Raw genomic sequence first — 15,492 nt, 5'->3', positions numbered from 1 at the left:
ATGAAGGTAACATAGAACACATCTTCCTTGCATTTTCACCTCTTAGCTAGAGACTCCATGAAACTCATGTATCCTGAAAATGCCTTCCATATCATTGCAAGAGGAGTGCTGGTGATCAAGGAGAGAATGACACTTAAAGATTTATCATGTTCTCCATGCCTCTCTTTCTTGACAATCAGTTGATGAGGAGGGATATTGACTTAGAGAATACTTTTTTGTTGAATTTCTACTTGTGAGCACTTCTCCCGTTGTTGTTGTGTTCTCTCCTCACTTTTTTCTTCATCTTTTTCTCTTGAACCATGCTCTTCTACAAGACTTTCCTCATGAGACCTCTACAAAGTTTTCTTCCTTTATGACCAAAAATGGTAATTTATTCTTCTTCATATTGATTGTAAGGTTGTAACTCTTGCTCCCACCGACAATTTTCCATAAGTTTTCTTCATCTTTTGAATTGCGTGCTGAGTAACTTCATATGTTTGCATGAGTTGCATCAACACATTATCAAGATTAGAAATTCATTCTTCATCATATTGATTGTAAGGTTGTAACTCTTGCTCCCACCGACAATTTTCCATGGAGTAACTCTTGCCAACCTGAATTTCCAGATTTTGAATTGAGTTTTGATTGGCTTTGAAGCTAGCTTGGGACATTTCCATGGTTTGCATAAACACATTCTCCTTATTAGAAAGTCTTTTTTCTTCATATTGATTGTAAGAGTGTAACTCTTGTCCCCACCAAGAATTTTTCATGGAGTAGAGATGATAGTTATTATTGAAATGCTCTCCTTCACAAAAATCACAATTTATCGGTGGTGGGTGACTGACCCGTAATTGCATGCTTTCAACATGCTCAGACCACCTCTTTAAAATATCTTTCATGGATTAAGTTCTTCTAAGGTTTCACCCTGCAAGCATAGATTCACAAGAAATTCACAAGAAAAAGATACTTCTTCCCTTTTTTTTTGTTAAAAAAATATAAGAGTGAATAAAGAAAAATTGAAAATTAGTTTTTTAAAATAAAAATAAAAATAAAAAGTTAAAGATAAAAATCAATTGCTTTAAAATTGGAATATGCAAACAACTAAGTACGAAGAAAAAAGTCCCCGGCAACGGCACCAAAAACTTGTTAACTCATTGGCAAGGACACCAAAGTAAAGTTCTCGGAAGTCTGAGTGTCGAATCCACAAGAACTTTATTTGTACTTAGATTGATTCAAACCCAATTTACAAGCAAGAGATAAGGAATTTAAAACAGAAGATAAAGAGAGGTAGGAGATAAGATAAAGATTTAAAATAAAAGATAGAGAATTAAAGATAAAAAAGTAGAAGATAAAATAAATAAGAGATTTTAATGTAAAAGATAAGAAAAGTAAAAGATAAAAATGATGATAAAAAAAGATAAATTTAGAATTTAAATATGTTGGGGCCTAGCATGCCAAAATTACTTGGTATGCAATGTTAATGATTTTCTCTATCTAATGGTATCCCAGTTTCCACCCACATCTACTATGATATTCTATCTTTGTTTTCCCGCACGAAGAACCTAATTTATCTATTCTTCTCTCCCAAATTTCTTTGCGAAGATAAAAATAATAAATCATATTATGATTAGAGATGCATGAAACAGACTAAACGAATATCAATATATTTCTAACAATGATTTCATCTAGCTACCTTTTCCCAGTTTTTTAGAAAATAACCATTTTTCAATGCATTATCCCCTAAACGCTATATGGATGGCCAAACCATAATAAACAATTAAGCACAAAAAATAGCAATAGAAACAAAATTGCATTAGATAGATAATAAAAAAGAGTTACATTACAAGAGTTGGTTTGCCAACCTCCTAAGGGGGTTTAGCCTCTCATAGCCATGAGCGACTTTACACTTTAGGGGCTAATGTGGATGGAAGAAGGGATTGGATGACTAAAGGAAAGAAAAGGAAAAATGGCTAAAGAAGGAGGGCTTTCCTATTAGAGATGCTCGAGATTTGAATTTCTTCACTAGAGAGCTCCGAGACTTGGTGTGTAAGAATGTCTTCTCATTTGCTTCCTACTCTTTTTATAGGCCTAAGGTAGTTTATTTTCCACACGACCTTGCGCTTAGCGCAGGCTCTCACGCTATGCGCGCCATTGAGCTTTTTCATGGGCATTTTTCGTGCTATGCGTGAACAGGTCGCTAAGTAAGAAGACGTGTTGGGTCTGTCTTGTGCGCTAAACAAGCTGTCTCAATCTTCAACTTTCTCTTCAAGACTTTTTCTTTACGATTTTACGTCAATTTTCCTTCAAAGAAATTTTCTTCCTTTGATTCCTGTTGGTAAAAAAATTACAATGATATTAATTTCTTTATTATTTCATTAAAAACAATGATAAAGTAAAGAAATTGTAATCATTTTTAGCCAAAATTAACTATTAAATTAACTCAAATTTCGCAGGTATGAGATATTGTTGAAAAAATAGTTTGAAAAAAATTAAAAGGACTTTTGTTTTGGAACAAAAATAAAAAGCTAAAAGGAGTAATCCATTTGGTCTTAGCTAGGAACAAGATTGATTGCTAGCGTTATTGCCAGCATTTATTTAATTTGAATCATTGAAAGCACAAACATTTTCTAAACACATTGTTAATATTGGGAGTTTTCTTAAAGGCCATCTTTATTTATTGTAATTGTTCTTTCATGGACGTACAATAATCTTTGGTTACTATTTCTTTAAACACATGGGTTAATGTGTTGAGCCTAAAGATTCTTGCTTAAAAAATACTTGACAAAGTGCATGGAGAGACTAGCATAAATACTAATTATATAGAGGAAAAATAGTTTTATTAATTTACTTGTAACCTTTGTTTAATTAGTATAATATAGGTGGAACGCCAAGAATTAGATGTATTTTTTTATTTGAGACCAACCAGTATAAAAGTTCATGCGCTGTATTCTTTCTTCTATTCCTTTAATTATTTACATATTTTTTTGTCAGTAACATACAAGAAGGGAAATTAATTTTATGTTTGCAAATTAACTTTGCTTTTATATGAGAGTTTTAACTACAAAATGCTGTCACTGTTGCACGATTCATCAGACGAAACATCATGCTACCCCGACCTTAGTGTAATTAAAGATATATATAGTATTAGCTACTACACGTCAAATATTAGGCAGCATAAAAACTTATCATTTTTTAATCTTATTTCCTTTATTTTTATCTAATTTTTATATCTTATCCTAACTACCACGCGAACCTTAAATTATCCAAATTGTGTCTCGTGGAATCTTCTAAAGTATCATTTTGCCTAAATTTTCTAAATTACGTCAGTCTTCTGTTCTATCCCCCTCCCTCTCTTGTCCACCAATCCCAGGGGACATAGAGCCGCTTGAATCGCCTTAATATGTTTCAAGTTGATCCTTGATCCAGCTTGCACAATCATCAAAATCACTTCCCACCCAATTAAGTAATTTCGTACATTTTTCCTTAATTAATAATTAAGCATCATATATACCATTTTCCCCCTATGTTCGAAGTTCTTACAATCTATGTTCAAAAAGTCTAACCCTTTTAAACGTGTAATAACAAAAGTTAGACCCACATATTTACTTCACATACAACCGCCCTCAAACACCGGAAACAAGCTTCTTAAACTAGGTTTTACTCCAACTAGATATTTTCTTAATATATGCTGAACTTTTTTTGATACGAATCTATTGTTATCTATAACAATTATAATAATATACTGTATGCATATAACAATGCTAATGATAATTTTATAATCTATGATTTTCGTGTTTTCAATTTTTATCGATAAATATTATTTTGTTAGTTTTGTTAAAAATATCAATAAAAGATATTTAAACCAACAATTTCTTCCTCTTCATATATTCCTTCATCCTTAGGTTAGAGTTGAAAATGAGTCAAGTTGATCCAAGTTTCAACCTGACTCGATTTGTTAATATTTAATTCAACTTGAAACTCGACTTGATTTTGACATGAATCTTATTTTTTAGATCGTAAACAGTTTGCTTGAGCTTGAATAACATAAATTTTTTTAAATCTTATACATTTCAAAATTTTAATTTATTAGTAGATTTTAGATAAAATAATTGTTTATTTTTTAAGAAGATAAAACTGAACGTATTTTATTAGCTTTATAGGACCACAAGGTATGTCAATAAAAAAGCATAATTTCAATCAAAGTCTATATAAATAAAAACAACCGCAGCTGCATACATAAAATGATTGAAAATTTAATAAATTATATATATATATATATATATATATAAAGTAAATTCATGAATCAAACAAGTTGAACAATACATGATTCAAGTTTGATTCATTTATTTAACGAGTTAATTATTGAATCGAGTTTCAAATTTTTTTCAAGTTCATTCGATTCATTGTCACTCTTACTTAAGACATGTCTTTCCAACCACTTGCGACACGGATGGATCCAAGGGGGGTAATGCATGGGCCTTGACCCCCTCCCCCTAAGATCCTTTATGGGTATATGTGAGAACAAAAAGAAAAATTAAAATTAAAAAATATTGATAAAGAAAATATATATAAAAATAAGTTTTTTAGTTGATGTTTGATTAATTTTTTCTAGTAATAGATCAAATATTTAATTTTATACATAAACTTAAAAATAAATATTTTTGTTTAACTTATTATGTATTAAATAATTGTTTGTTAGAAGTTAGATTTTTAAATATTTGTGTAAAAATGAATTTTGGTGTCCTTTTGATTCATTCTGCATCCGATTTTGTCAATAGATTAATCTTATATCTCTATATTTTCATGTAACTCACAGCTCCATTTAATATTTTGTCATAGTCCTACATTGTTCCTCGTTCTTAGCGCAACTCGTTGCACGTGTAAAGGACATAAAGTAAAATAACGTAACGAAGAGAAAGAATAAATATTGCTATGCATGTGATGATGTGAGGAACTCTATATAAGCAACACACCCATTGCCATTTTCATCAACCAAAAAACTCCTCTGAAGCTTTCAAGCTCTCTTCTATTAGGCTCACAGCTAACCAAAGCTTCAATATTTGTGAGCCAACGTAACATGGCACAACTCAACCTCATATTGGAAGTCATTTTCCTCTCTCTCCTCTTCTCAATTCTTGCCATCCCAGTTGAGCCAACATCATTGGCAAGGCACAAAAATCCCCAAACAATGACCTACATAGAATCCTCTTGCAGTGGCACCCTCTACCCAAATCTATGCATTCGTTGCTTGGCCCAATATGCAAAATCCACCATAAATGGCCCACAACACTTGGCCCAATATGCTTTGTCAGTTAGCCTCTCTAGAGCACTTCACACAAGAGAGTACCTTTTGAAAGTGGTCAAGGAAATTAAGGCTAAGGGTGTCAAGAACAACAAAAGGGAGTACCTAATTGTGCAAGATTGTGTGAACCAAATCAGTGATAGTGTGGACCAACTTAGCCAAGCTATCAAAGAACTAAGTAGGCTAAACCAACATCAACATGGCTCCACCATCAATGATAACATGTTGTGGCACATAAGCAATGTTGAGACATGGGTGAGCACTGCCTTAACAGATGCTAGTAGTTGTGTGTACTCATTTCCTGGTCATAGGATGAGTAAGAGAGCAGCTTCTATTAAAGTTAAAGCCATGAATGTGGCAGAAGTTACTAGTAATGCACTTGCCTTGTTTCTTAGATATGCATCTAGGTACAGAAAATAAGCAGCTATGACCACCAAATAAGTCCTAGTTAAAAGGTAATAAGCTATATCTTGTTACCACCCACTGTTTGTTCATGTACATCATACATGTTTTTTCTTTGGGTGGGTTATGAACTATGATTGCGATTAATTGGTGTAATCTTGACCATACAAATTAAATATAATTTCATAATTTCTTTTTTCATATGTGTTAGTAGGAATGGGTTATTGATTGTCAGGGTCAAGTTTGAACAGAAGCTCACACAAAATCTTGACCAAACATGGCCCATTTTTCTGAGGGCTTTGAAAATTATTTACAGAGTATTTAGATGGAGTGGCAATTTTTCTTATAATAAACGTGAAAAAAAGAAGTGATGAATTATTGTTTTGATTACAAACGTGAAAAGATAATTGATTTGCTTTTACCATACTGCTGCTCTACACACACGCTTAAAATGAGTATAGTTTTTATACACGGTTAATGTATATATAAGTGTAATAATAATCATATATCATTATCAATATATTTTTTTAACATAATTAATTTAAAAATCAATAAATTTATCATATATAACTGTTATTAGATTTTTTTAATAATAAAATCGTTTACACAATATATAATATTTACTCTTAACATATTGATATATTTGTTATAAAAAGTGACATTGACTTAAGAATTTTTATATAATACATTATTAATTTTTAGGAAAATATAATTTAAAATTTTAGATAACATTCAACTACAATCTAGGTGATAATTAATAGTCAACTGTTCAATATGTTTGCAGCTATAGCTAGAAACTATGATAATTAACTTTCTCTCTCTTTTTTGTTTTTTTAATTTAAATATTATAAAATATAAATATTATATTATATAATTTTTTAATTGATTTTAAAATTACTTATTTATTAAATTAAATTTTATAATTTTGTTTTTTAATTTTTTTAAAGAAAATAATATTATTAAATATAATTATTTTTGTTTTATTATATAATTTACTTAACATATTTTTTAGGTGAATATTTTTATTTAAAATCTGAATTTTTTAATATAATTATATTACTAAATAATTGATTTCTACAATCCTTTGTCATCCTCTTTCTCCTTGGAACAGGACTCCATTGATATTGATCTGGTTCATATTGTTCCCACATTGATTCGGGTGACAACAACAAATAATTGCTAATTAAATATTTTTATTATAAAAAATAGTTCATATTTAATGGTTATCAGTATATTTTGAATATTTTAATCTTTTCTTTTCAAATCTACAAGGCATAAATAATAAAAATATCACTTCTTATCACTTAAGTAAAAAATAACTACTAAATAAATGTTTTTAAAGATATTTTCAATATATTTTTATTTAAAGATATTTTCAATAAATATTTTTAAAGATATTTTCAATATAGCAGTTACTATTTTTTTAAATTTTATGTCTATTGTATAAGATAGATGTATCAATTATTTTTTACTGTGTTCTTTAATTTATTTTAATACTACTAACTAATTTTCTTATTTTTTTAATTAACGAACATAACAAAAAAAATATCAACAACACGTAAATTTAACTATAAAAGTACATACAAAGTAACTAAAAAAATTGTATTCTAATTTTATCCAATTTTTTTATTTTTCTTTATCTGTATATTTTTTCTTTAAAAAAATAAAAAATAAAATTATAAAATTTAACTTAATAAATAAGTACTTTTAAAATCAATTAAAAAATTATATAATATAATATTTATAATTTATAATATTTTAAATTAAAAAAAACAAAAAGAAGAGAGAAAGTCTCAAGTAGTCTATATTGAGAATTAAATTACAAACTAGTGTATAAATATGAAAAAAGTAGGAGAGAAAAAGTGTATTTACTAAAAAAAACAACTTATGAAATACCCTTAAACCTATTGTGTTGATTACTTTCATTACTAGGAAATTGGTTTAGAAGTCGTTGACTGAGGTCTTCTTACCTAGCAACAGTGGTAAAGTAACTTAAAGCAAAAGAAAATATTGCAACGAAAGGAAATTTATTTTGAACTTAAGAATTGGGAACAAAAGTTTTCTATAATTAAGAAATTTGAGATGGTTTTTCAAATGTCTACAATATAAGATAATTTTTCAAAGAATAATCTTAAAATATTTTTTTTAAAAATAAAATATATTAAAGATTCTAAAACGGTTTTTCAAATAACTATCTTAAAATTTTTTTAAAAAATAAAAAAATATTTTGAGAATTTTAAGACAGTTTTTTCAAAAAATCATCTTAAAATATAGACATTTTAAGACGATTTTTTAAAGAATCGCCTTAGATTATATTTTTCTTAATAAAAAAAATTAACTAAATTAAATAAGCAATGTAAAATAATATGAATGCTAAAAATAAAATGCATATATGATGTCATGAAAAGAAAGAGAGAAATAAAAAACATATAAAAGAAAAGAGAAAATGGTATAAAAAAATTAAAATGATTTTTTATTTTCCTTTCCTTTATTTCTACTTTATCACTATGGATTAAATAGTTTTAGTAACTATTATTTTAAGGATATTTTTTAATGAATTAAAAGTGAAAAAATAATTTAAAAATAATATTTAATATGTTCTCAATAATTCTTAATTATTGTATTTTTAATAATACTGTTTTATATATTGGTTCTTAACGTGCTTTCAATATATAAGTTAAATATTAAAAGTACTATTTTATATATTTTGTATTACTCTTTAACTGCACAACCAAGGATAAGGATATGAAAAATAAGAAAATAAACATTGGTGAAATAGTGCTTGATGTTTTGTTAAGAATTAATTGGATGAGGACAAGGACAATTTTTTTATAGAACACAAAATAACTGCACGAATATTTTTGTTTATAAATCTTCCAAACAAAATTTTAAATAAATTAGAACATTGCTTGAATGTGCCTATTAAACACCATCAAAGGAAAAGGAAAATTCATAATGTCCGTCAACAAACCTTAAAAGCTTAGGTGTGCGCACTGGTGTAGGAAATCCAATAGTATATGGAGCAGAACCAATGGTCAGTTATGTTATGCGAGATAACAGTATCGTTACTTTGTAGCTGATCATGTGTATATATTATCTACACTGATATTTCTCCTATGTAACTAGCTTCATTTAACTCTTATTATGTTTTATAGATGTACCTTTAATCGCTGAAGCAAGCTAATCAACTCCTTTCTGCAAAATTTCTTTCTTGGTGCCCCCATACATGATGTTGAACTGACTGGAGAATTGATCTTACTCAGGTGCTTTTTGCGGAGACATTTGTTTTCAACTTGTAACCGAGCTCCTGTCACAATGAAAACACTATCATCGTATTCAACGGGAGCAATACAAACATATGATAAGGAGTTCTATTTAACTTTCTTATGTAAATTGCAGTTATATGAGTCACAAGACAAGTAAGCATTTGCGTTGTCAGAAAGTGATAAGGACTTGGGTAGTAATGTCAGATGCTGCAAGTGAATGGCCAACCGGTTGCTGCTTCTCTCTTCCAATTGTAATCTTAGACCAACTAATGGCCTATAATATTCTTCCTGCCATCAAGGAAAAAAGAATAAAGACTATCAAATTAATTATTTTATAATGTATAGAAGTTGCACTTCTCTTAAGTCACCAATGTTACTAGTTTGTTAGTACTTTTACTATTCATATGTATGTAAAATGCAGAGTTTTATTAATTACTTTTACTATTTATAACAAAAAAGAAATAGAAAGGAGAGTAAGGTATATCACTTTACCCATCCTTTTCCACTCAAGTACATTTTATTAGAAACACTGAAAGTGTGAGAAATTTCAACTCATAAGATGCACATTAAAAGTGCAAGATGGAAAACTTATATACTAGAATTGTATTTATGTAATGCATGCATTGTGATGAAATAGGTTCTTTAACATCTCCCTGAAGAAGAAAGATTAACAAATATCAAAATATATGTTCTGCCTCTACAAAATATGAAAGAGCAAACAAGAAAATGAAGATTAACAACTTAGATACCTCATGTCCAAAGCTTTAGGTGCGTAAATGTTCTTAACATTCTATCAGGCTTGCTACCTAACATTCTGGTATATTCTTTCCAGTTAACTCTTAACCCATCCCAACTTTTAAATCACACCACCAGACCCACAAAACAAAAATACAATCTTTTTATTTTTTATTAGTAAATATAATATTTTTATAATTATCAAGATAATCTTGTCAGTTAAAAAAACAAAAAACTAAACCAGTCATATAATTTACAATTTTCATGAAAATATTTATTAAAATTTGATTCAATTTGTAGTGTAATGTGCAAGTACAGGTATAAAAACATCAGAAAATGCCAAAAACTGGAGACACACATTCCAAAAAAAAGACACATTCTTAAATTTTATAATACTAACAAACAAAGATAAACTTACTTGGTTGTTTGTAACTGTGACATGCTCAGCTGTTATCTGAATTTCCATAGTGGGATCATTATTAGAGCTTTCACCATTTTTCTCCATTTTAGATTGAGATGATTCATGTTCCTTCCACAATACAACTTTCATTGGTACAATAATTGAGGATGCTTGGTTTTGACACTTTCCTGAATCAAAACAAAAACAAAACATCCAATTAAACACCTCCAAGACCATGCTGTCATCAAACCATGTCTAATTCAACAAATTGCATATTGGAGATGTTCAATCTTCAGCATGTGGAGAATGTGTTAGTGATCCCATATCGATTAGTAATAAAACCAAATTATCTTATATAAATAAGAGAAAACCCTCCTCTTATAAGATAATTTTGTAAGATTAAGTTAGATTAGGCGTACGTTCTAAGAGTGACTTTATAATAATAGCAAAAGAAAAAAAAATTAATTACTAACACTATTAATTTTTTGAATACCTTGATGCTGCTGCCCAAGTGCTGAGGAATGATGCTGGTGTTGAAGCATCAGCAATCTTGTGTGAGAAGCACACACCAAGTGCCATACCCCCCCCCCCCCCCCCCACGCTTGAACTGGTTCAATTGAACAACCATGTTCTTCCCAAAAATTTTGCATGCAAGGTTGTATGGATCACACGGGAAAAGTTCGTTGATCTCGCGAAGATGAGGGTTCTTCAGAATGTTCGAGAGCTCATTGGGGACTCTAGACTCGGTGTAAAGAACGCCCTCGTCGTTGCACTCAATGGTTGAATTGCCTCTGAGTACTGTTCCACAAAAGGTGGTAGAGAGTGAGGACGTGTGACAAAGAAGCCTTCAACTTGTGAGATATTGTTACGCATCATAATCAAGGGGTACCGCTAGCAGGGGGAACACAGGAGGTAGATAGTAGCGCGGGGGTGTCACTAGGAAGGCCCAAAAGGAGAGTAACCCTTCCCTCTCACCTAGAGGACTACATCCGTTAGCAGTTAGCCATGCAGATCGCGTAGACGTAAGTTGTAGTAGTTAGGGTGCATACTAAGCTGTGAAGGTTAGAAGGTTCTCGAACCTAGTTGCAGTAAGCATGGCCGTTAGGCCGTTAGAGGTTGTTAGGTTGTTAGAATCATGGAGGCATCCATATAAATGCTTGTATCTTCTGTTAATAAGCATGAAATAATACATTCTGATATTCCTTTCTTTCTTTTCCGTGGGAGGACTCTTGGGTCTCGAATACCAAGCGTAGCATTGGTGCTTTCATTGAGCAACAATGGTGGAAGCAACATGTTCTAGGGTTTCTGCAGATCGTATTGAGGATGCAATCGCGAAACTATCGGCTTCACAACTATCGATGTATACGAAGATCGATGACCTCCTTCAATGAATGACACAATTGGAGGCTGGCCAACAACCACCGCAGTCATCACTGTCGTCTTCAGCAGGCCAGACACCGCAAGCACATAACGCAGTCCACCGTATGAAGTTGGATGTTCCAAGATTTGATGGCTCGGATCCAACCGGATGGACCTTCAAGATAACGCAATTCTTTGAATATCACGCAACACCGGATCAAGAGCGCTTAACAATAGCATCATTCTATATGGAGGGGCCAGCTCTGGCCTGGTTCCAATGGATGCATCGCAACGCGCAACTCTCGTCGTGTTCGGCGTTCCTTCACGCGCTGCACTCTCGGTTTGCGTCGTCAACGTATGAAGACCCTACGGGGTTACTGTGTAAGCTACAACAACGCTCCTCAATTAGTGCGTATCTTTCAGAATTCGAATGCCTCGCAAATCACGTGGTAGGGTTACCAGCAACGTTCGTTTTAAGTTGCTTTATTTCGGGGTTGAACCCCTCTATTCGCAGAGAAGTACAGGTTTTACAACCTGTGTCGTTAGCTCAAGCGGTGGCGTATGCACGCTTACAGGAAGAAAAGATCATGGACTCACGGCGGCAGCAAACATCTCGGCCTCTCATGTCCACTGCGAACTCGAAAACAATTACAGGAACAACACCTCCTTCGTTCGCGAACAACTCGTCGCGAGGTTCAAACCCTTCTATCCCATTCAAAAGATTAACCCCAGAAGAACTCGCAGTCCGCCGGGAGAAAGGACTATGTTTCCATTGTGAGGAGAAGTACTTATGGGGACATAAATGTGCGCCCTCACTCTTCCTGTTAGTAGCAGAAGATGATCAATTGACGTCTGAAGTCGTCTCGACACGACCATCCTCACCAACAGAAGAATTACTCATGGAACCACCCCCAGCCCAGCGTTGTTTACATGCACTATCGGGACATTCAGCGCCTGAGACCTTACGCTTGAAAGGAACCATCAACGGATTTCATGTCAGTATCTTGATAGATGGAGGAAGCACGCATAATTTCCTCCATCACAGAGTGGTCGCGACACTAGGTTTCACTACCAAGGGGGTGGCACCATTGAAGGTTATGGTGGGAAACGGAGAGGAAATAAGATGCCAGGAACTATGTACGGCCGTTAACGTACAGGTGCAGGAGCATACGTTCATGGTGGACTTTCACATCCTACCCTTATGTGGCACAGATGTAGTTCTGGGAGTCGAATGGCTCAAAACATTAGGACCGGTTCTGACAGACTACACGTCTCCATCCATGAAATTCATCACTGAGGGTAAGCTTGTGGAGTTACAGGGGGAACGTGAGCAAATAGGTGAACCCGTGTCTCCCTCGCAACTGCGTCGTCTTCTACATAGGAGCCCCTCTAGCACCTTCTTCCATATTAGAGTGGAAACAAACACACAATCAGCTACAACACCACCCATCTTACCCGAGATTTCTGAGTTACTTACGAAATACTCATGCCTGTTTCAACCACTTACAAACCTTCCGCCATCTCGATCCACAGATCACGCTATCAATCTGCTACCCAATGCGACACCAGTGAATGTCAAGCTTTATAGATACCCGTATTACCAAAAACAAGAAATAGAAGATCAAGTATCGGCCATGCTTGCCAAGGGCTTCATTCAACCGAGCTCCAGTCCATTCTCTTCACCAGTTTTGCTGGTAAGTAAGAAGGATGAGACATGGCGCTTCTGCGTCGACTATTGGGCTCTCAACGCCATTACGGTGCGCGATCGCTTCCCCATCCCAACCGTGGATGAATTGCGCGATGAAATGGGAGGTGCTTGCTGGTTTTCGAAACTAGATTTGATGCAGGGATATCATCAAATCCTGATGAACAAGGAGGACGTTGGAAAGACAGCATTTCAAACTCATCAAGGGCACTATGAGTTTCGAGTTATGCCTTTTGGATTGTGCAATGCACCATCCTCATTCCAAGCCACAATGAATCAACTATTCCAACCTTATTTACGCAAACATATAATCGTCTTCTTCGACGACATATTAGTATACAACAAGACCATTGTTGATCATCTTCTTCATCTGGAAAACGCCTTTCGTACCTTAGTATCAGGTCAGTTCTCACTTAAACTTTCTAAATGTATGTTCGCGCAGCAGCAATTGGAGTACTTGGGGCATGTAGTAACGGTGGCAGGAGTCAAACCGGTGCCGGAGAAGGTCCAAGCTATCTAAACATGGCCCAGCCCACGTTCTCATCGTGCCTTATGGGGTTTCTTGGGTCTCGCGGGATTTTATCGAAGATTTATCAGAGGATATGTGACATTGGCATCCCCACTAACTAAGCTTCTGAGCCATGGTCAGTTCCAGTGGTCACCGGATGCCACTGATGCATTTCAAAAGCTGAAAGACGCCATTACCACAGCTCCTGTGCTCACGCTGCTTGACTTCACGATTCCCTTTGTTGTGGAGACTGATGCATCGAACATAGGTATGGGTGTCGTTCTGTCACAGGGAGGCCACCCCATTGCTTTTTTCAGCAAGCAATTCTGCCCGAGAATGGCCAATGCGTCCACTTACGTCAGAGAGTTGGCAGCCATAACCGCCGCTGTGAAGAAGTGGCGGCAGTATTTACTGGGCCACAAATTCACCATCTTGACAAATCATAGGAGCTTGGGAGAGCTCATGAGCCAAGCCATTCAAACTCCAGAACAACATCATTATCTCGTGAGGTTATTGGGATTCGATTACACGATCCAATATCGTTCAGGCCAAACAAAAACAGTAGCGGATGCATTATTGCGAGTTAACGAGGATACTCAGGCGTCTCTTTACATGTTGACCATGCCCCGGTTATTGTTCATGGAAGACCTACGTAAGGAACTCGCAAACACACCAGCTTTCAAGGAGTTGTACGAGCAGATTCAAGCTGATCCTGCAAAGTACTCAGATTATTTAGTAACCTCAGGTCTGATTCTACACAAGGGGCGCATCTGGCTTCCCCCAACATCATCCTTCATCAAATTACTCCTCGAAGAGTTCCACCAAACACCGGTAGGAGGCCATATGGGGGTGCAGAAGACATTGAAACGTCTCCAAGAAAACTTTACTTGGAGTTCACTTTGATCAGACGTTCGCAACTTCATTGCAAATTGCATCACATGCCAACATACGAAGTATGATAATCGAAAACCAGGAGGGTTGCTATGCCCTCTTCCGGTACTGACACTGCCATGGGAAGACTTATCAATGGATTTTATCGTTGGCTTGCCCGCATATAAAGGAAACACATGCATCTTTGTCGTCGTAGATCATTTCTCAAAGGGGTTACATTTGGGTATGCTTCCTCCACACCACACTGCGTACACCGTCGCGATGATGTTTATGGAGATCATAGGGAAGCTTCATGGAATGCCGCGAAGTATAATCTCCGATCGTGACCCTCTCTTTGTAAGCAAGTTTTGGAAGGAGCTCTTCGCCTTGAGTGGGACGCGCCTTCGTCTAAGCTCTGCGTATCATCCGCAAATGGACGGGCAAATGGAGGTCGCAAACCGCGCTATTGAACAATACTTGAGAGCATACGTTCATCATAAGCCGGCGACGTGGGGCCGTTACTTGCTGTGGGCGGAGTGGTCCTACAACACGCCGTGCCATTCAGCAACAGGGATGACTCCATTTGAAGTCACGTATGGCCGGAAACTGCCTAGCTTTCCCCAATATATCACGGGCACATCATGGATAGACGCGGTGGATGATATCCTCAAACAACGAGAAGAAGTCTTTGCCTTCCTACGAAAAAAGCTGAGCAAAGCTCAAGGGCGCATGAAGGAGACTACAGATAAACGACGCTGGGATCAGGAGTTTGACGTGGGTGACTGGGTTTTGGTGAAGCTTAGGCCCCATATACAGACGTCGGCGAAAGGAGCACCATACTCCAAGTTGGCCAAACGATACTATGGACCCTTTCAGATCATAGCTCGAATGGGTAAAGTGGCATATAAGCTGAAGTTACCTGATCATTCAAGGATACACCTCGTGTTTCACGTATCTCTCCTTAAG

The 15,492-nt window shown here is 34.7% G+C and overlaps 2 protein-coding genes across 2 annotated transcripts; both read left to right on the top strand.

The window, feature by feature from the left end:
- The first annotated feature begins 4,986 nt into the window (after positions 1–4,986).
- On the top strand, positions 4,987–5,841 carry LOC100785555 (pectinesterase inhibitor 9). Its single transcript, XM_014762468.2, has one exon. The coding sequence runs from the start codon at positions 5,057–5,059 to the stop codon at positions 5,699–5,701; it is 645 nt and encodes a 214-aa protein (XP_014617954.1). The 5' UTR covers positions 4,987–5,056; the 3' UTR covers positions 5,702–5,841.
- A 5,634-nt stretch (positions 5,842–11,475) lies between these two features.
- Positions 11,476–14,559, top strand: LOC102659412 (uncharacterized). The gene is made up of 2 exons (XM_006574178.1): positions 11,476–13,653; positions 13,798–14,559. The coding sequence occupies exons 1-2, from the start codon at positions 11,476–11,478 to the stop codon at positions 14,557–14,559; spliced, it is 2,940 nt and encodes a 979-aa protein (XP_006574241.1).
- Positions 14,560–15,492: the final 933 nt, after the last annotated feature.

Source organism: Glycine max, chromosome 1, assembly GCF_000004515.6.
Source record: "Glycine max cultivar Williams 82 chromosome 1, Glycine_max_v4.0, whole genome shotgun sequence".
NCBI classification, from domain to species: Eukaryota; Viridiplantae; Streptophyta; class Magnoliopsida; order Fabales; family Fabaceae; genus Glycine; species Glycine max.
Note: the sequence above shows the minus strand (reverse complement) of the source record. Positions and strands in the feature narration are given on the sequence as shown.

Excerpts from the sequence above, each read along its gene's own strand:
- LOC102659412 (XM_006574178.1), top strand. The coding sequence starts at position 11,476 with ATGACACAATTGGAGGCTGGCCAACAACCACCGCAGTCATCACTGTCG. Across the intron at positions 13,654-13,797 it reads TCAAACCGGTGCCGGAGAAG|TTCCAGTGGTCACCGGATGC; the intron begins GTCCAAGCTATC and ends AGCCATGGTCAG.
- LOC100785555 (XM_014762468.2), top strand. The coding sequence starts at position 5,057 with ATGGCACAACTCAACCTCATATTGGAAGTCATTTTCCTCTCTCTCCTC.